The sequence below is a fragment of the Micrasema longulum genome, unplaced genomic scaffold, assembly GCF_059751315.1.
Source record: "Micrasema longulum isolate JH-2025_06_02 unplaced genomic scaffold, ASM5975131v1 h1tg000623l, whole genome shotgun sequence".
Lineage (NCBI taxonomy): Eukaryota > Metazoa > Arthropoda > Insecta > Trichoptera > Brachycentridae > Micrasema > Micrasema longulum.
Genome location: NW_028277819.1, coordinates 229,967 through 253,252, shown reverse-complemented (window position 1 = coordinate 253,252; position 23,286 = coordinate 229,967). Strand labels below are relative to the sequence as shown.

The window sequence follows — 23,286 nt, the reverse complement described above, 5'->3', positions numbered from 1 at the left end:
TTCTAGAAAAACGCAAAAAGTATAATAAATCATTCATATGAATAGTCAGCTTGTCAAAAAATTTAAATAAATATTTTACATTGTTGTGTAAGGGATTTTAATGTAATTTATTAAAAAGCCTTTTTCAAATAATTTTAGACGAACAGAAGTTTCTTTGTTTAGTCAATCAAAACATTTGTAGACTTAATAAATCGTTAAAGCTGCACTAGAAAGATACTACGTACAATGATTCGACATCAGATATTCATATGTTGTATTATTGTAATTATTTTATTTATGTCATTAACCTACAGCAAAGACATAATTATGTCAGTTTTCATATTCATGTTTCGACCTATCAAAAAAAATATTGGAACTTAGAATTAAGTAAAATATTTTTTTTAAATAAACTGCTGTTTTTAAAATACACAATGAAAGAACCAGATTTATATTTTCACCTATGAATTTTTAATACATTGTCATTATAAATATAGGATGAGATGGCTGAGGGTTGTAGCCTCTACCTCAGTTAGAGATTGACAGAGAAGACACGAGGTTGCTGTTTGATGTTCATTTATTACATGGCAAATAAATAATTAATTTTGTCGCATGAGTATTTCGGCGATTAGAAGTTGAAGATACGGCACTTGAACTACATGCTGGAACTGTCTGACTGTGTTGAGCTAGACTGAACTGAACTAACTAACTGACTGTGGTCTCTTTATAGGCCACGTTCTTTTGTAGTTCGTTTCTTTATGCTAGGGACGATATGCATGTTCTGCAGAACGACACACTCTTTTTTATATGTTGGATTCTATAGAAAGTGAAGACATTACTTTTTTTCGGTCATCGCACTATTTCAGTTGAAATATTTTAGTACGTGTGCGTCAACGATTATGGACTATAAACTCCACATTACTAACCCGTAAATTAATCTAGTTTTAAATATTTTAAGCTATTTAAGAACTTTGTGTATATGTTTTAAATTTTATATTATAGTCTTTCCTGTTTTACAGTACGCTCTTATTTATTGTAAAAGACTATTCCGTTTTGCACCATTGTTATTTCGTAAACGATTCATTATGGTTAAGCTATAAGCCAATTTATAACGGTTATAAATGATAAGATTATAAATAGTATCGATCCAAGCTATGCCCATTACTATAAGAGACCGTTCTGGACCGTCCATCACAAATATCCTTCAAAATAGTCATATGAGAGATGTAATGTATTTCCTTTCCATAAGGTGTTCTGCCATTTGTATTCCAAGTAGCGGTTTGCCTACGTATAAAATAATAATTTATGCGCGATAACCGATAACATACGAAGTGCCGATTCTGTACATTTCCGATTGCTGGAAAATGTAAATATTTTTAGTGTTCCAAATGAAAATATGCCTAAAATAAGGGCTAATTTTTTGTTTTTATTGTCAGCTTTGAGCAAAATGCATTACCTATTTTTTAAATCAAATCAAGGCGCAATTGAGCCATTAAATGTTGTATTTGAGAAATAGTACGTTTAATTGGGTTGTGGTCCCGTAGCTAGCGTCTAGGACTCGCGGACCTTTGGTCCGTGTTCGATTCCCACTCTACACCAACTTGACTCAGTTTTTTAATAGTGAGTTATTTACAACTCGTTGAAAATGGCCACCAAAATGGAAATATGCGGATAAATCATTGCATTTTCTAAAACATTTAAGTTTGTAAGTGAATATTCTTGATGGAAGTTCATTGTAATTTATTATGTAAATAAAACACGTGTGATACTTTAATCGACAAATTTGGAATATCCAGTGACCGGTTTCATCGCTTTCGCGACATCGCGATTTCGCGACCAGTCTCGAAGATGTAATATTAAAAAAATAATTGATATATTTAAATATTCATAAACAAATATTTACTAAAACGAATTAAATAAATGTCGTCCTCGTGATGAAGTGGTCAGTGCGTTTGCCCATAGCGCAATAAGTTTTGAGTTCGATTCCTGACATGATTGACATGAAATATTAATTTAAATTGATGTTTTTTCCCTAGAATATTTCAAAGTCTCTGGACTGGCACCTAAAGTCTAAGACTGATCTTTTTACCTGCATGTAACAAAAATGATCACGTTACACTGCGATTGATGTACCGATGCAGTGCCCTATGCACCATTAGGTGCAATGATGGTGAATAAAATATAAAAAAATGACACCAGTTGCTTTCCAATATTAGAATTTGGCAGTGTCAGATTTTGCTTAAAGTATTTAGGCTGTCGTTTTTCCATGGGGGTAGTCAGAAAGGGACTCCAGACTTTGCATCTATTAAATGCATCTTATTATGCACGCACGCTTACAAATATCATATTTTTTGTGTCTTTCATCTAATTTGTCATGTATTTTTGAAAATAAACAGTAATATAAACAACAAATACAATTTACTTGTTCTCCAAGTGAAAATTCATCGGTGCCATCTTAATAAAATTTAAAAGGGTTAACTTTTTTTAGTTTTCGCTACTGAATATAACAAACCCCTTTACAAAGCAGTTTTTTTTCTCGATAGATTAAGTTCTTGTAGTACGAGTAAGAAGGGTGGAATATTTTCATCTCATCGATTTCGTACGAGGCAAAACAGTTTTCAGATATGCCAAAGGTTTTATTTTAAATCAACAGTTATTTTTAATAAAAAGCATTGGAGAGATAAACTTTTCACAAATACCTACATATTTGTATTTTTTTTTTTTACGAAGCACAGTCCCTTTTTAAATGACAATACATACATTTTGTAACTCATAGCATTATTTAATACTAAGTGTCGTTGTTCAAGGGAGGGACTATTTTCGTATTATTTTTTTTTTAATAATTTAATCCAATCAACCCGGGTGTGTTCATTCAAATAAAGACGAAATTTTAAATTAATTAACTCCATACCTAAAAAAATAAAAAACGCGAGAACTTGAATAAATAAACCAGTATTTTCTTTGATTAGTAATCACTTCAAATGTTCAGCGATTTAATTGCCAAACTTCAAAAATTATTTAATAAAAACATTGTGTTTTTATATAAATATTTTATCAAAAACCAATAAAATATTTAAGAATCACGTGAAACAAAAATGATTATTTTTTCTTCATTGAACGTGTATTTTTACTTGTCTGTTTTCAATAAACAGAATGATTTGTTTTGAAAAATATATCAAGAGCTATTTTTGATAAGCTTTTAAAAAAATGTTTTTCGGAAATTAAATAAATTGTTTTTCTATTTTGGTATTTTTGTTTACTTGTATGTCTTTTTTCATTAGAATATTTTTAAAAATTAATTATCCAGCAATAAAAACACTAATCGTGAAACACTAACATTAAATGATAATTAAGACATTTTGTTTTATTTGTGCGATGTAAAAGATTAAATCATGTCGAATTTGAGATCTTTTTAATGGCTTTTTATTTGAATTGGGTTTTTATTTAAAGATTTACGATAAATCTTAAGAAAATCTTCGCGGACATGAGATATTAATGAAAGAGTTATTATGTATATTTATGTCCCCCGCGAATAACAGTGTGTCGTATTTTTCCTACATTCCATATTCAAAATCTACATCCTTTCGGAAATAAGAGTATATGTATTGAATTTTAAGGATATCAAATGGCAAAAAATATATTTGTTTGCTGCCTTCTTCGGTCGTGTGGTTCCTTTGATATCGCTTTCATTCGACAAGATATACCGCTCAGTGAGAATCTGCAGAGAATATTAAATTTGCCACCGGTAAAGGCATTGTATCCGGGGGTTAGGAGACGCGAGGAAGCCATGCGAATAGCGTATTTGAACCGCGATGAATAAAAAATTATTTATTTCCAATCTTGAAATCAGTTGCAGATCCTGGTTTAAAGAAACCCTACTGAAAAGCGCCGCTCTCGGAGTAGAATTCAAATTTATCTTTGCAAGTTGACAAAGAACGTATTGTGGAACCATTACAAGGTAATCCAGCCCTGATGTATTTTCTTACTTCTCCGCTTTATACGAGTTCACTACCCTCTCTTTATCCCTTCATATTTCTAAATTACTTCCAAACATTTAGGCGCTGATTCGTGAGTATCGCCCGTAAATACGCTGTTTTAAATACGCCGGCATTCAATTGCGTGATCCGTAATTTTTGCGTAAGCTAATTTACTGAAAACAAATTCTTCGTGAAAAACAAACGCTACCTCCCACGTTTCGTAAGTTAACTGTTTGGCTAACGATAAGAACCTTTCTTAAACACCTTCCTGCCAGATTTGTTATATATTTTGGGAAATGTTGTATTCTTTCACAGGCTGATCACATTATAATGAAGTTTCGTTTATATAACGAGAAAAACGACATCTAGTTCTGCCACTATACTGTAAATAAGGCGAGAAATTCATACCGCGCTTTTTTTTCTGACATATTTTGTACACAAATATTTGGTTAAAATAACACTTACCCAAATTTATAAAATTCAATTAAAACAGCATGTTTATTTTTACCATTTTCAAACATTAACTTATTTATTTCATCTGACTAGTTAGTTCGCAGTTATTTGGAATTTGGATCTGAAGTCTAATTCCCACATTATATATCTCACATTACTTTTATTGAATCTGTGCAAAAAAAAATTCTTTGTATCCAAACATTTAAAGATAACATGGGCAGTAAGTACCCTTAAGTCTTATGATCAGCACCTAGAACATTTTGGTCTAGATAAATTGAAATTTAGGAGACAGATTTTAGACTTGATATATCTTTATAAAATAATTAATTGTATTGTTAATTCTACATTTTGTTTAGAGAATGTACCCCTGGTTGTTTCTAATCGGCGATTGAGATCGTACACAAGATTTTATCGTCCAACCTTTAGTAATAACATGGTGAACTTTAATGCATTATCACGTATGTTAAGATTGTATAATAATGTAGAAAGTAATGCTCATGTTGATATTTTTAACAATACATTAAATAAAAGTAGGAAAACTGTAACGCAATTTGTAAAATCAAATTGTCAGTAATAATTTATTGTTATAACTTTTAAAACAATCACAAAATTCAATTCAGCTAGCCAATTTGAAAAATTATCTATTATAAAATTGTTTTTTTTTCTTTATTTGTACATGTTGTATTTACATATAATTGATAAACAATATCTAAAATAACAATTTGTGATTATTATACCAATGTCATAAGTATTGTATATTGTTTTTGAACCCAAATAAAATAAAATAAACTATTGTTTTATTTATTTAACATACCGATAGCGATACTTAAAATCTGCAGCGCAACAAATATAATTTCATCAAATAAAAAATTGTAAAAATAAATCAAGCTTTTAAATAAATTAGTCAAAATTTATTCTGGAACTCAACGTAATATTTCACGACAGTATTTTGAGATTATCAAAATTTTTGTTGACAAGGACTAGATTCAACTTCAAATAAACCAGCCAATGACCGGTCATAAGCTCTGTAGATGCCTAGACTTCTATATTGCCTTCTCTAAAATGTTATTCATCTGTGTTGTAATATGTTTATAATATTCAACGGTTTTGTTTGATTTGTTTCCAATAATAATAAAAAATTCCTGTCTTTTGTAAAAATAGTGCGATTTTCACAATATAAGAGTATCTGGAAAGAGAAACAGATTTTTTGGGTTTTTTCGCTAGGCCCTGTTCCTAGCATACAGGATTAGGCTTTTATTCACTGTTGGTACTAACTTGAAAACGTCGGAAACTATCGTCGATTCTTCACATAAATCTGTCAATAACACGCCATGTTCAAAGCTGTACCTTCACTCTACTATCTGGGAAATGAAACATCTTTTTGTAAGCAAATTTCGCCTTGTTGAAAACGCGGGAAGACTTATCTTTACATTTAATCATTTCAACGCCAAATATTTATGCCAAGGAAAATTTCATATTTTCGTTTTCATTTCGAGATCCATACCATTTCCGTGCTGAATATTCACATTATGTGAATAAATTTACATAAAACATTAGTTTGGATAGCTTTTCCTTTTTGTATCCCTTATTTATTATAAACGTAATTTTATTTTTTTTTATTGAATCTTATTTAAAAATCACCGACAAAGTTTTAACATGAAAAATGATCATAAGAGAATAAATTCAATACATAATAAAAAAAACTTACGTATTCGGATGCTTACCAATTTCCCATTTTCATTGATGGAAATTTTATGAACAGAAAAAACGAATTAAACATAAAAACACAACAAAGGCAATAAAAAACATAAATTCCTGGGTTCTTAAATGTAACTAGCAATTTTAATAGACACGTATATTTAAATCACGACTTCACCAAAACTTATTTTGTCCGCGTAATATTAATTTTGATAATGTAAAAGTTCACTTATCAGTTTGAAACTTGTATTATCGCTGATAAATATTTTCGACCCGATTTAGCCAAAGCCAATCCTTTTCACAAAAATTGGAAAATGTTCTCTGAGCGAATCTGTAGCAATGCGATTTCGGATATTACCCACATAAAATGTTTATTGGTGTAAATAGGTGACTAGAGCCTTAACCCTTTACCACGTGAGTTTTCATTATTTTTTTAGCAAAATGATGAAAACAAGACATTCATGAAAAATTCAAAATCATTTATATTTTAAATTTTATCAGAAACATATGCCCTAGTTAACCAGGCTATGACGTTGACTTCTCGCACGAGAGTTCCCGTGCTCGATTTCTAAAATTTGAATATTTTTTGTCAAACGTGATATTTCATCATGTTATTTGCTATTAATCCTTGGCCCATAGTGGTATCAGGTTGTTTTGTGGTTTTCAAAATATTTTGGAGACGTTAAAATCTTTAAAAGAAATTGAACCGGACCGGTCGGCCATCTTAAAAAAAACATATAATTTTTTTTTTATTCATTTACATTTTTAAAACCTGTTATCGTTACATACATATTTTGCTTTTTAATTCTGATTTTAAATCTGTCTGAATGTGTATTTTGCAGTGTTAAGGTCCACAAAACCACTTACCTACCTTTCAATACTAGCCGGTTTAGAGACGTGCCAATCTCTTCATCAGGACACTAATTACATTAATATGATAACTCTTAATCTAATTATTAAATTCCGACTCCTCCCTTCCTCCCCTTCTTTTTTTCAACTGTTGTTCCTACAAGATTGAACTTTTTATTTTTATTTAAAACATTGTATGGTGGTGCAAGCTTTTACTAGCATGTGTACTATCAGTAAGCTTGTTTTAAAAAATTTGTGGAACTTCTGCGGTGAAGGTCTACTTGGACAGATATTTAAAATTTAAAAAACATACTCAATATGTAATAAAAAAAAACATTTATGAGAATATTCCGAAATGTAATAGATATAAAAAGCAGTATTCTCATATATAAAACAATAATATGTCCGTACCTAAATTACTGTTTTTCCATTCCGTTTTTATGTAATAAAAGATAAATTAAAATATACAAATTCTTCAAAAAAAGGCGATGAGGGTTATACTTAAAAGAAATATCTAATCTAATGTAGAAAGAATTCACAAAAAAATTGGCTTGCTCACAGTGAAGCAACAAATGAAATATAATATAGCAATTGTTATGCATAAAATATTTATTGGTTTGAATAAAATAAAAACAATAATTAAATTTAACCAGCAATGTCGTACATATGAAACAAGGGGTAAAAAAATATAAGATTACCAATGAGGAGAAAAACAGAATCTCAAAACTCATTGTACAAGGGATTGAAGCTGTACAATGACATAACTAACTACTAACTAACCATCACGCCATTTCACCGGAGGGGTAGGCAGAGAGGATAGAACACCACACCACTCTGTCCTGGCACACTTCCTTTGCTTCCTTCACATTCATACATCTTCTCATGCACGCACGTCGATTATTCCGACTTTTCACATGACCACTTTCAAGAATTTGTTGTACTTGATCATGCCATGTCTTTCTCGGCCTTCCTCGACTTCTACAACCAGACACATTCGCATCATAAATCTTTTTAGACGTTCTTTCATCATTCATTCGCTTCACATGACCGAACCATCGCAAAAGACCTTTCTTAATTTTGTCGATAATGCTTAACTCAGGGCACCTATCATACATTGTTTTTCCGCACATTCGCCTGAGGGATCGCATTTCAACAGCATTCAGTCTTCTTTCGTTCCTTTTTTTCCAACTCCATGCTTCGCTTCCATACATTAGGGTTGGTACCAGAACTCCGTTATGAACTGCTAATTTAGCCTCTTGCGATAGATTATTTGCTACGACAGACTTTAAGGCACCATTAACTCTGTTACCGGCACTAACCCTCCTTTCAATATCCTTGTCCATATTTCCATCTCTAGTAAACATACTACCCAGATATACAAATTCTTCGACCTGTTTCAAACTATCTCCATTTACTATAATCTTACATTCAGTCATAGTTACATTTCTTTCAAAGACCATGACGTTCGACTTTTGCACATTCATTAGCAAATCACTCTCCTTGCACACTTCGTAAACCTTTGTAACCAAGGATTGCAGTTCCTCTTCGCTGTCAGCTAGGAGGACTGCGTCATCGGCGTACAGAAGGCAACTTACAGTTAGATTACAGTTGGTAATCTAACAATGACATACCTGAAGAAATAAAGAAAATAGAAAAAAATTGAAATATTTAAAAATAATTTGAAAAATATGATTTGAGAAATTTTAATAAGAAAATTGTAGTATTATTCAAAGTTTATATGAGTTCTTAAGATGTTATGAACTAACTTAATAAAGCATAAATAAATCATAAATATAGAAGGATGTGCATTTATTGTTATTTTAGTACTTAAGTTCATTAAATAGTTTTTTGTCTGCATAGCATTTGTCCTTGCTTTAGTATTGTGAGAAAATGATTGTGATGTAATGATTATCACGTAAGTTAATTGAAACCATCATTATTTAAATATATTTTCCAGCTCCTATTATAACATTTGGCACTGCGTATGTGCATAAAACTCAATATTCAAAACGCATTAGATTTTTTTTATACTTTAAGATAAATGCCTGCAGAGTGTGTTAATCAGTACACCACGATGCAGACATTTATAAAATAACTGCATTATTATTCCGTGATAATACCATTCAAAATTTGAAGATGTCGTCGTGTTTGCAAGTTTGGAAAAAAAATGTATCGGTTTGAATTTTAATTTAGACAAGATCTGATTATTATAATACATTTTTCTTGTATTTATAACTTGATTTAGTATTAATTTGGTCATCTTGTATTGGTAGCGCCTAATACACGCTTATTTTCAAAATGTATCGAAATGTTATAAATATAATCGCAATGGCGTTTTCGTTCTCTGTCGACAAAATTCTGAGTCAGAATAAATTTCCTGATTTTGATATTACCTACGACGAAATAAGCTTTCATTTTATTATTTTTATACCAAAGTAATTATTACCTATTAAAAAAAGTTGTACAGTTAAAGGCCATACAATAAACTTAATGATTTCGAACCGGAAAAACAGCGTTTTTACTCTAGCAAATTAAACAGTCCACATTAGTATCCACCAAAAAAAAACCATTTGACACTGTATGCTGTAAAGGGTTAAGCCTATTCTCTATGTGTCTAGTCGTATAGGTTTAAGGATGTTCGGAAACATCCCGGCGCGTGTCCTGGCGTGGGCAAAATGTCGATTTGTTCAATGACCCGATTATTGGAAACAAAGCGGCGAATAGGTCAATCGGCCACAACTCTATCTTCTACACCCGCTCACCCTTTACGCCTACTACCCCCTCCCCGCCCTCGCCGTAGAGGTTACATTAGATATAAAAGAGAACATTTAATAAAATTAAATTCTCAATTTTTACATTTGCCTTTATTTACGTAAATCCTTGATTATGCAGATGTATGTTATCCAGATGCTAATTCTGATCGGGTAAAACGCACGAAAAATGAGGAAAGGAAATCATACGATGGCCCTAACCGGTACCGGTAGAATAAAAAAAAACCCAAATAAAATATTGTTAGAAATTGAATATTAAAACCAGAATTATCTTCTTTAAAAAAATATAATACATTTCCATAAAATAAGGTTTTAACTAAAATATTTAAAAAAAAATTTTTTAGTATTACCAAAAACATAATTTTACGTAGAAATAAAAGAAAATTTCACAAAAATTTGCGTTACTTAAAACGCTTGAATTTTTTTTCGAAAACCAAAAATTTAAAATTTGTTTTATCAATTTTAATTTTCATTTAATTATCTTTAAATCATTTGAAAAATTTCACTTCAATACTTAACCTTTATATGAAAATCGAGATACCAAAGTTTAGTCTAAATTTGAAATAGCGTAATCTTCCGGTTAAAAGCTAATTATATTTTAGTTATACAAAATTTTTAAGTTCATTTTTCAATAGAAATTCCTTTAAAATTATTGTTTGTGTGTAATTTATGTTTTTTATTTTTTATTATTGCTTAATTTTTAATAAAAACATTCGTTTAAAAATAGCAAAATCGTATGATTTCCCCATTTTTCGTTTTATCCGACTACAGCCTTGATTGCAGAATGTTTGCATAAGTTATATCTTTAATCTTCGCAAGTTCGACCACATAACCGCATATCGCACGCAACTACACTGACTCAGTAGTAGCCATAGGAAATATTGACATTATATCACTTCTTCAGAGTATTAAAAATAATCTCACTTTGCCTGTCTATCTGAGAGAGCTCTTCCAACCTCTATCACAGCATGATCTATCTCTCCGTTCTCGTAACGAGAGAACCTTTTCATTGCCCATTCACTGCTCTAATATTTTCACAGTAGTAGTTGCTCGATTATGGAATAATCTGCTCCCTTATGTCAGAGACCTTCTTTATTTACATTCAAATCTAGTATAAAATATCACAGCCTGAATATTTCTGATTATCATTTCTCTTCCCTTTCTATTTTTCTTTTTATCCCCGCTTCTCTTCATATTAAAGTGTAGATATTAAGATAATTTTCATTTCTAAAAAATCTGTTTGTCTTAATGTTTTGTTTTATAATGAAAATAGTATAATACACCTACAATATGTTCATAGTCAACTTATTTCCTCAAATTAAACGATTTGGGTAGGTAGGAAGAAATTGCCTTAAGGCAAAATGCCCACCCATATGCATATGTATGTAAACCTTACATGCTTATAAAGTGTATAAAAAAATTAATGGGCTTAAGTACAGAGACAAAAGGTTTATTATGTCTAATAACTGATTTTATTGAATTATTCGGGGAAAAACCATTGTTTGTATTTCCCTTACCTTTTATTTTTTTGCAACCCTTTTCTATTTCCTAAAATTTGATTTCAATTTGTTTTCTTAGCTTTATTTTTTCAAGAACAAACAAACAAACCACCATACCGCTTTTCCGTAGGAGTAGCTAGATATGATAGAACGCTATTTCACTAAAGGATTGTCGACAATATCTAGTTCTGCGTTGGTTTGGACACGTAGAGCAAATGAATGGCGAAAAACTGATTATAGGATTTACGGTGCAAATATTGATAGATGGCAAAAACGGAAAAAACCAAGAAAGACATGACACAACCAAATTCAAAAAAAATATTAGAAAATTGACATTTCGACAGTCGGAATAAAAATAAAGTAATTTTCTCAATTGGCAGTCTAAGATGGCAATATTTATTGTTAATAAAATAAATAAAAACATTTATATAAACAAAATAAACATGAAAGTGTCAAAACTTTATCCCCAAAATATAAATGTTACTTACTATATTATGCAAACTTCCCTTAATGTTCCGGAATTTAGCTAGTTTTACTGAAATTTTATAAAAGGAGAGATACGGAACCTATTTTTGCTATCGATTATGAAATATAAATGAAATATATTGTGTATGTGATATAAATATTAAAAATAGAAATGGAAAGTAACATTCAGGTTTTTATTTTAATACAAGTAACGTGGAAAATAAAAGAAAAATAATTAGGAAAAATAAAAAAACAGATGTACATAAAAATTAAATCAATAATAACACAGAAATTGATTTAAAAATAATAATGAAAATATCGGGCTCTTGTAGAAAAATAAAATTTAACATCATCAAAAAACATTAAAAACAAAATAATTTTAATGAAACTATGATTGAAAATGAGTTACCATGAACACATATTTAATAAATATTTCTAAAAAATCAAAATCTATTTTCACAATTTAAATTTTTAAGTTTTAAGTTAAATACTTTTTATGCTTTCTTTTATTTTACAACAGTTTATCAAACTACTGCTCTCAACATCAGAAAAGTTCTCGAACTTCTCATACCGTTTTATTTATGGACAAGGCTCTAAGTAACACTGCCCCTGTACACATATTTAAAGTAATAAGTTAGAAGCTCAAAAACCATTTCATTCTAACAAAAAAGTGCTATATAACTCACAAAGTTTGCGACTGGAAACCTTTAGTTTCGCTGGCAGCGACCGACCCTACGGGCGAGCTTTGTTCGACAAAACTTGCCTGAAGGTTATGGGTCGAACATTGTAATTACTTCCTTGTTTTGCGTATCTGTATTAACTTCACAAAAAAATATTTAAGGCTTAGATATTATTATTTAAATGACGCAACGTATATATTTCCAAAACATAAAAAACGCATGATTAATTTTAAATATTTGATAAAACACTTTTTTTGGTGGAAGCTTATTAATCCAGCGGCCAAGTATATTTTACCTTGTAAATTTTCATGCTGTTTTGGGTTTTCGATATATTTTATGTACCGAAGGCTTTATTAAAAATCCAACTTTTCAAATTTGGCAACCCTGTACGCGTATGACCAGTATGACCACTTTTTCAGGTGTTTGCTCAACAATTCTTTACTAGTGCGTTGTACAAAAAACATTAAGAAAATTTTTTTGCAGAATATATTTTGTTTTTTATTTACTGATGAAACTTGTTTTATTAAACCTTGAACTTACTGAAATTCGGAGCATCAAAGCTGTATTTTTGATAGCTTGCGAAAACTATAACAAATACAGAAAATCATTCATTTTCAAGACAAGACAAAGTGAGTTTTAGTGACCAATTTGACTATGGCAAAAAAAATGTTTTTAATTGTAAATAAATGAGTAAAGTTTGTAAAACATGTTTATGTGTCAATTGTTTAAAATTTTGTGTTTCACTAAAAATTTTTTGCAAAAATGACACAAAAGTTATCATACTGACGCCCTCACAGGCTTGCTTGGGTTTTGATAAGGCTCTAGGTACAAACAACATATAGAAATCCAAAACAGCATGACGTTTTGCAAGTAAACCTTCTCTGTATTCACTCTCCACAACGTCGGATTGATTTGGTTTTTAAGATGTTGAAATTATTATTAGCTGCGTAATGTTAGTAACTGAGTATGAGGGTAACGGTTTTTGGTAATATTAATGACAAATTTCGTCGTTTTTCTTTGCTTTAATTTTTCCAGTATAACTTATAAGTTTTTTTTAGACGTATCTTAGTGTAACTAAACATCAAATATTTTAAGTAATCTGACGTTTATAAACTTAATAACTATGAAACATGTTTTCTCATTAAATTTCAATTAATTCAATAATATGGCCGGCATTAACATAAATTAAAAGCAAATGAGTTTCGATGACAATTCAAACGTCAGTTTTATGAATATTAAAACTGTTCAATGAGTTTTAGGTGAGTGTGAGAAAGGTCACAAAATTTATCTTTTAATTCATAATGAAATATTTTTTGAGCCTCCCTAAAAGTTGATGAGAAATGTCTCTCTAAGGAAGAGCATTCCAGTTGAATACTTCTTGTTTACTCCATAGCCAACTTCGCTAATGGATCCTTCGTCCTGTGAAGCTCGCTCTATTTTCATTCCAACGAGACTTAAAAATTAACGTTGAATCTCGGGAAACTTTTAAAAGTTTAATTCAAGAAGAGAAATATTATCATCGTTATGGCGTTCTTCTGACTAGATTTCTCTGCTCTGGTAATAAATGCATTAGGGTAAAATGTAAACTCTGTTCTGTCAAGTGGACACACTAAATATGCCTTTTTATTTCTTAACCCATTTTTACTTTTACCAATTAAGCCCCCCAAAATACTTTCTTACACTATGAAAGAAGTTTAGCGACGACTTGAAAGGGCGCGATTTTAATAAATAAACGATTTTTCGGGGATTTTATTACCAACTTTTCTGAAGAAATTTAATATTTATTGTTCAGAATTACAAAGAGCAGTCATTGCCTTTATAGCAAAGATCGGTAACCTCCATAGTATTACTCTTGAAACAGGGAACTCCTAATGGTCAGGGAGAAATAAAATAACTTCATAAAGACACCCGCAAGTAAGGGAGGAAGGTCACCTTCAAAAATTGATTATATTTATGCCCATACCAAGCAACGGAAAAACAGTATCTGCTTTTAAAAACTTTTTATTTTTTGACAATTTAAGGCTTGCAATTTTTTTAGCATTAAAAATAGTTTTGTTTATAAAATTTTGTTACGTTTATAATATTATGTTGTACAGTGGAAGTTCTCAGTACAAATTATAGGCATTATTTTGTGGTGTGAAACGTTGTCCATCGGCATTTTTATATTTTTAAGGAATTACAAAAGCACTTAAGAGCGAGTATCAAAAAGAACAAATACCTAGTCAGTGACATGTTTTAAAAATATTCTTAAGAATAATAAAATAGTCGTATGAAAAAAATATGTTTTCAATATTTTAGCAATAGCCGCAAAACTTAAGACTACAAAACACTTATCTGCAGTACAGAATATCGAGATTCAAAAAAATTGATATTATTTTTTTAGGAAATGTAACCAGAGGTCTATTACGGATTATTTGGATATTGGAATAAAATACGTTTTTAAATGATAATAATAAAACGTTAAGTAAGAAAAATTTTAAAAACATTATTTGGAGATCTCATTTTAAACAATTTATCACCCGTTTTTCATTATTTCTGTTTTACTCAGTAATTTATTTTTTTAAAACAGTTTTTCACTACAAAAATATAGGGAAATCAATGAAGCTTTACTTTGTATTGATAGCCAACTCAATTATTAAAATCGAATTAAAAGAAACCAAGTATTTTATGACGGAATTATTAATTGTATCCCAAACGATAAGGGAACAATAAATACATTGGCTCAAAGCGGCTTTTCTGAAAAATGTTGAAGGCACAACAAAACGAATTCCCTTCAAACCTTTGATGAAATATTAAAAAAGGAAAACCGTTTTCCAACTCCAGTAAGCCATTAAATACTCTATTAAACGGTTTTGTAAAAAAAGTGGAAAAGGAATATTTTGTATAGTCGAGGAATTTTTTATGAGCAGTAAACGTCAAAATTTAATTTAAGGGTGAATTCGTAGCAAAAATACAATCAAGCTAATTGCTCTTGGAATAAGAAACTTTTACCTTGTTTAAAAATAAGGTAACGATATTTACTAAACGCATATTTATTAAATTTGAAAATAAACACAAATATAGCTAATATATATATATGTTTATTTGTATATTTTCGGTTAAACCTTGTAGAACGCGTATGCAGTATATATGCGTATGGAGTAATAAGTTGAAAAAATTCGCGATGCAATAATGAATACCTATATAATTTATCTAAAAAAACACATTAAAATCGCTCTCTTTATTTAAATTTCAATATATTTTACCCATCTTTATTATTTTATTTTATATTTTATTATTCCTTTAGTATTCCACGGTTTAGCAGAGTTGATATACTAAATATAGAATATTATTTTTATAAGAAATAGGTTATAAGAAACTTGCGTTTAATATTTTATATTATTTAATATTAATGTAACAATAAAAATATCAAAGTAACTAAGGCATATTAAATAACTAAAGAAAAAAATTGACGTGATGACACGTATTAGAGTTGGACACATTGTATATTTTTTTATTATCTCAACTTTTATCTTGAAATTTTTAGTACTTTTAATTGTAACATATATTGTGTTTTTGCATAATTTAACTGTAAAATATGATCAGCGTTTTGCATTTTTATGAACAAAATTAAATTGAAACACATGAATTCAATAAATCTCAATTCAAACAATGCGTAATTTTTTTCACTTGTTGACTCACCTAAAAGAATATTGACAACCAACAGAGCCGCCGCTGCCGCCATCGTGTTTCCGGTTCCCGGTGACGTCACCATAGTCGGTCCTTGGGCCCGGATCCTGTTCACATCCCGCACCACTTCCGCCGGATCCTGTTACACGGAGCCACGAACCCGCAGCCCACCAATCACCAACTAGCGACACAAATCACACAAAGGAACCTGTCTGATTACAACTCGGCAAAGTTTTCGATCATTTAACCCTAATGACAGGTGATATAGTCCGATGATCACGTAAAAATCATTTAATAATGTATCTGACAGCTGACACTCAATACAGTATTATTAATATTTTCTTGTCACTTGTACTATGATTTATAGCACAGCTATATTAGATAAAACTACCCTTATTGCCGCTCGGCGTAATAGCTTTATCTAAATCTTTTTGCTCTCTCACCTCTGCGGTAATCCGATACTAATCATCAACACCCCCGCACATAAACCTGTCAACTTTAAAAAGCCTTAAAGCTCGCCACAATAGGCCCAACACGTGGACAAGGAAAGCTTAATGCGCGGCACATTGTAATAACTACCTATAATCGCGCTATTGTTTTCGTAATGAACGCACCGAGCTTTTAAAAGCTCACCTAAGGTCGCCAGAACAATTACGGAGTAATAATTTTATAAGTACGATTGGAATCGACCCTTGTCAGAGTTAAATATTTAGAAACGTTAGAGTGTTTGAATTACGCGATGAATATATGTATACCGCTCGGTTGCGCACTGCGCATACACCCGCTCCAGTCGGCGGCCGCTTATAGACTGACGGGCAACGGGGCAACGCGGATAAGTTGATATCGTAACGGCCGCGGCAAAAAGTTGCCCTTTGTCGTGCTACGCGAAGCGTGTCGCCTCTACGAACGGCAGTTGGTATCATTAGGATTAGGGTGTTCGCGTTGTAGAAATCGCCGGTGACAACCTATACGAACTTTATTGAATATACGTATGTACGTTTTAATATCCCTCCTTTATCTGCCGCATTGGATGACCACGGAACAAATTTTGCTTTGACCTTAATAAATCTTTTTGTATCCGATACATACATACACACTCCGGTTTTATTTTTTTTATCGCAATCGTGCGGCGGATCGCAATACGAATTTTAAATTTACTCTGATCAACTTGCTTCGTATTGATTACGTTAATGGAATTCGGACAGATATATTAGAGTGACTTAATACTTTATGGTCGGCGGGACCGCCACTGTCTGGTTTACGATTACATACATTTGCTGATATGTCCATGATTGCTTTACGACCGAAATGTCTTCATTTCTCCCAGCAATACCACGTATCTAGTGCGCGGTTCTGCTAAACGTTATCTAACATTACAACTCACCTTCCAATCTTGATATGCTGTCCAATAAATTATAAACGGCAGTAATTTCATTTCAAAATTTCATTATTAAAATAAATAAATGTCTGTAAATACAATAACTCGATTTTCTCCGGTCATGCAGACACTTTTTATATTTCATACTGGCATTTTGGGGAATTATTAACGAACAAAGTATAAAAAAATATAATTTTTGTATTTGCTTGAAATAATTTAATGGTTTCAATTAACATTCTGTTGACTTCTTGTTACTAAGTCCTGTTAATATATTATTTACTTGTGAGTGACTTTTGACGTCAGCAACTTTTTTTTCGCTCTGACCTCACATCCTATCTACAAAAATGCAGGACGTTAAAGTTTAGGTTGAAATAATATATATGTCAATAAATAGTTACAAGTACATTTTTCAACTATTTATATATAAAATATGCACAAGAATTTTGATTACTTTGTCTTCATACGAGTAAGTCAAATATATTGTTGTAATGTAATGATATTAATTTAAAAAAATAATATATATCGTTATCAATACAAAGTGTGAAAAAACATAAAACACAACATTGAACATCTACGAGTAAATTATTTTATTATAAAGATCACGGAGTAAGCCAGTTTTCTTCAAAACAAAAAAACACTTATTTAACTGAAAATCCATATGATACCTTTTTGAAAATTTACGAAATGTATATAGAACATTTCCTCATAAGGGGGTGAAGTGAATTACATTGTGAATAATAAATGGCATACATTTTAATTTAAAAACCTTTTAAAATACCACCTTTCTGTTTTTTTCATAGCCATCATATGGATTTCACATAATTTCAGTGTTACATTACCATTGCTTAGTAATTACAAAAGTAAAGGAATCAAAATTACGAATTTTATAAAAGTCTCAAATCGCACAAAAACTTAAAGGTGGAACAACTATTGAATAAATATGGACTCCGTGGTGTAACGCTAAGACGCTTGACTTATATATGAAAGGTTTCGGATTCGATTCGAACTTTAAAAATCTCAATTCTGGGTTATTCTGTACAGTAATTTATCACTACAATTAGGTATGTTGTGGTGCAAAAAATATGCATATAGTAAGAATTAATATAAGCCAAACTTATCAATAAATATTTTATCAGTATAATAATAAGACCAATCACAATAGGTTCAATGACTTTCTGAATTATTTATTACTTAGGAATGTAATTATTGGACATTTTTGAGAGAGTATTTTCAGGGTTTTTCTTTTAATTTCAAATCATGTTTTGGTGAATGATAAAATATCATGATGAGACTTTTGTTAACCAGGCTCAACAAGAAAGATTGTTGTTATTGGTAAAAAATGTAAATAAAATCTGATTTTAACAAAATATGATACAGAAATCAATAAAACTTAATACGACGACAAAATCTTCGATAAAACCGTTTTTAAAAGTCCATCTCAGTACCACAGAGGCAGACAGATAAAATATAATAGCTCCCGTCGGAAATCGAACCCGTGATCCCACAATTGCCAATAAGCATTTCTGGGCCTAGCTATCACGATTTTTATCTTGAAGTATGTTCAATATCAAGCGTCTCGAGAGAAGGTCATTATCGAAATAGGTTTCAATTCTGTTTGTCCTTGGACAACCAACCATCTAAACTACCCTTAAACCCGGAGGTTGCGATTGGTTACTGCTTCTGTAAAAAATAACCCTTGTGTTTTTTCAGATACCCTATCAAATATTCAGGTCATACGTATATGTATATAAGAGTATAGTTAACTTTGATTGTTTTTTGAATGGATTATTATTCAAATTTAGGTTACTCATTTATCATTCTAAACATTTTTACTCTGCGCTTAAAAGCTTAAATAAACACAAATTTTTAGATTAGTTTTTCCATTTTTTTGAAATATTTTTTTATTTTAATCTTTAAGTAAATTTTGTTTCGAGCAGTGGTCCTATTTTTGTTGCAGAGTTAATAAGAGTTTTGTGCTCTAACAACGCCCTCTGACCTAATGTGGTTGAAAAATAAATATAAAAATAAATTTAAAAATAAATAAACCTATTCGAATTCCACTCTAACTCGACTTAGTTCCCATTTTTGGTAGTGAGTTATGCAGAGACATATGAAAAACTCTACAAAACATTTGTTTGTCCCCAGCTAGAATAATGTACTCCTATTTGGTCACCTTACTATAGTGTAAGTATTAATAATAGACTAGAAAGGGTTCAACAAAAAAAATTAAGCAGGTCGACTACCGGTTAAACATTAACTACTCTAACCATGCTAAAATATGCAGTACCACGGAATAAACTCTCTTAATAACTAAGAATAATGTTAGACCAGTTATTTTTATTCAAATTAATAAATAATAAAATTGATTCTTCTAACCTACTTGAAAGACTTCCATTCCGTGTGCCATCTAGACCGACAAGACAAATCTTCTGTTTTACACAGAAAACGCGTCAACAAACTATTTTAAACAATTTTCAATACCTAGAATATGCGACCAATATAACAATTAATTTACCGAGGCTGATATTTTTTGTGACAATCCATGTAAATTTAGGTAAAAAATTATAGAAATTTTGAAATAAGCAGATATTTAACTTTATTATAAGCATATTTTCTTATATCGTTTCTTTTACATTTATTATATTGAACATACTCTAAAATAGTGTATTAAGTGTAAATATTTTTTTTTAGTGTGTGCATGAGTGTGTTACCCTTATATACAAAGAAATTGGCAATATTTGTAATAGTTGATAAAATAAATAAATAAATTATCATCTTTTGCAAAATGGCCACAAAATATTTGGGTGAATCATAAAAATGAAAATATTTCGTGTGTAATAAAAAAAAAACAGCATATTTAAAAAAAGATTCCTAGATAATGAAATAAATGGCCCAGTTGGTTAGACATAAAACTGTTACACTTATTTGTTTATAAATTTGTATAAACAACTTAATTTTTTTAATTACACTTCGACCGGTTTCGAGGTTACTATCTCATCGTCAGGAATTTAACTAACTTATAATTACACGCGTTGCTATTTATATAATAAAATATTTTATGAAAGAGACAGAAAATTGAAAAAAAGAGAGAGAAAGAAGATAAAATAAATAATAACGGGAATAGTTTTAAAAGAGGACTCGAAGTTAAATTTAATTGATTATTTATTATTTGAAGTTTTTGATTAATGGCTTTACTGATTTCTAATCGTTCTAAATTATCTAAACGAAAACCACTTTTATTGACATGCAAAATTTCTACACACGTTTCTTGATTCAATTCATGGTTTTCGGATATAAGATGATGAGCGAATTCTGAAAGTGTATTATTACTCAGACATCTTACATGTTCTTTGATTCTTACTTTAAATTTTTGTGAAGTTTTTTCCAATATAGAAATTTGGGCAATTTAAACAATTTAATTTATAAATTCCCGAATGATTTAATTTATCATCCTTATCTTTACAATTTGTTAATATTTTACCCATGTTATTATTAGTATAAAAAGCTGGCCTAATATTGTTAGGTAAAATTTGTGCTATATTATTAGAAAATGAATTAATATACAAAATTCTACGCCAGTTCTCATATTTATTGGAAATATTAAAAAAAAAATAATAATTATAAGTGGTTTATACAAATTTATAAACAAATAAGTGTAAAATGTCATACCACAAAGTGAAAAATGTTTTTGATAACAATAATATTAAACTGTTAAACTGGCGTTGCGGATGCATGGAGAGAAAAAAAACAATTGGTCTGGGTGCTGCAGTTCAATTTTTAATACTTCCTTCCCTATCATCTCCCACCTGCTGACAAGCCTCTAAAAGAAAGGGATAGTTGATAAATCTTAAAAAAAAGAGTAAGAACCCAAATAAATACAATTTTAATTAATAAAGTAATCAAACGGTTGTTCGCGTATCAAATTTGAAATATCTTATAATATTTAGTTCGTAATTAATTTATTTTTGATTGATCACGTCGAAAACTACGTATTTCTACATTTATTAAGGTAAAACTATTTGGAAAATCGACAATATATTTTTGCAATACTGTGCATTACCAAAAAATCAAAAACATACAATATACTCCTTCGTTACTTCAGATTTACTTTGACAAATTTATTTATGCGGTTCCAATATAAGTTTTTAGGAAATTGTATGATTTGAATAGTAAAATACCTTATTTAAATTTATTTCAACAGAGAGGGAAAAATTTTTGAGAAGGGAATATGGAAGTCTAGGCATTTACAGGGCTTATGGCCTGTCATTGGCTGGTTTAAGTGGCCACTTTACACACTGTGTAACATTCACCATTCTGCCTATGTTTGAACATCCGCATTTCCTCAACTCTTCCATCTGTTGACTTTTGTGAAGTAAAAGAGCTGAAACCTTTATCACGTGGGTGAGATTCATCCGGCTGAACCAAATCACCTACTAGGCAACGCCTGAAAACAATTTTTCAATTTTTATACTTCTTCTTTTACCAGGTAGTAATTCAACAATGTTTGATTATGTCCAAATGCTTGCAGACTGGCTGGATCTCCTCCCTAGGGAGCTGTTCATATTTAAATTTATTTCAACAGAGAGGGAAAAATTTTTGAGAAGGGAATATGAAGAAGGGAATATGAATTTAAATATGAACAGCTCCCTAGGGAGGAGATCCAGCCAGTCTGCAAGCATTTGGACATAATCAAACATTATTAGTAAAATACCTATTTACTTTCATTATCGATATTGTCTTATTTAGTGGTACTGTCCAATCTTTTTCAAGGAAATCGTCCTTTCATCCTTTTTTTCTTTATATTTTTTTAAAAATATTTAACGACAATATTTCGAGTTTTTCCAAATTTGTGTAGACAAGGACTGGATTCAACCCCTAGGGAGCTGTTAATATTAACATATTACAACAGACATGAAGAACATTTTACAAAAGGGAATATAAAAGTCGAAGCATCCACAGGGCTTATGACCTGTCATTGGCTGGTTATCATACTGTGTAAAGTGGACAGTGTGTAAAGACAGGCTACAAGCCCTGTGGATGCCTAGACCTACAAATTTTATTTCTTTAAAATGATCTTCTTGTCTGTTGTAATATGTTAATTTTTAATATTTATGTATTTCACAAATAAAGAAAGCATGGTGAACGTTATTATATAAAATATAAGTATTTAGAAGATGACAAACATCAATATACATACAGTGAGTGAGATAGATTCTTATAGTTTTTTTTCTTATCCTGTTAAATACAGACTTTAAAACTCCTGTAATTGCTCCTTTTTCCTTTTGGGAATGTTTATTGTTTGATAATATTGTCTTCTCTTTTAAAAATTTACTTGGGGAAGTGTCGAAAGATCTGACCACACTGAAAAAAGACATTACAGGAGTCTAAAACAGGAGAATAAAATCTTAAATCTTTTTGATAGTGATAGTTATTAATGTAATTTATATAGATGGTGTAAAGTACTGTGTTTTATGTTTTTTGTACACTAATGTTTTCTTACTACTTCGGGTGTATTAACTGTGTATGTTATTATGTATTGTCCCAAAATAGATTATTTTATGTACGGTCCCAAATGAGTTTTTTTAATAACTCCTTTTACATACACAATTTATGAAGGTGTATTTAATATTGTGTTACTTTGTATTTTACAAAAGGCAAAAAATCGTGTATAGTGAAAAAATAATTAGAAAATCAAAGTTAACTAGGGCGAAAACTTGTAAATAATAATAGGTTAGTTAAAATATTTTAATTCGACAATTTAAACAATGGTTTTAAAAAAGTCAATTTTATTTAATTCTCACGGTAGACACACCTTAGTATTGCAAATTTAATTAACTACGAAAAAATTCGTCCATCACAATCAATGTCTAG

At 30.3% G+C, this 23,286-nt stretch overlaps 1 protein-coding gene across 2 annotated transcripts in view; it reads right to left on the bottom strand.

Moving 5' to 3' along the window:
• LOC148280059 (uncharacterized) overlaps positions 1-16,825 on the bottom strand; it is a 291,636-nt gene extending 274,811 nt beyond the window's left edge. For both annotated transcript variants that reach the window (XM_088228982.1, XM_088228983.1), the window contains exon 1: positions 16,050-16,825. In XM_088228982.1, the coding sequence (XP_088085108.1) occupies positions 16,050-16,122 (73 nt within the window). In that variant the 5' untranslated portion in view covers positions 16,123-16,825. The remainder of the gene's footprint in view (positions 1-16,049) is intronic.
• Between the last annotated feature and the right edge of the window lie 6,461 nt (positions 16,826-23,286).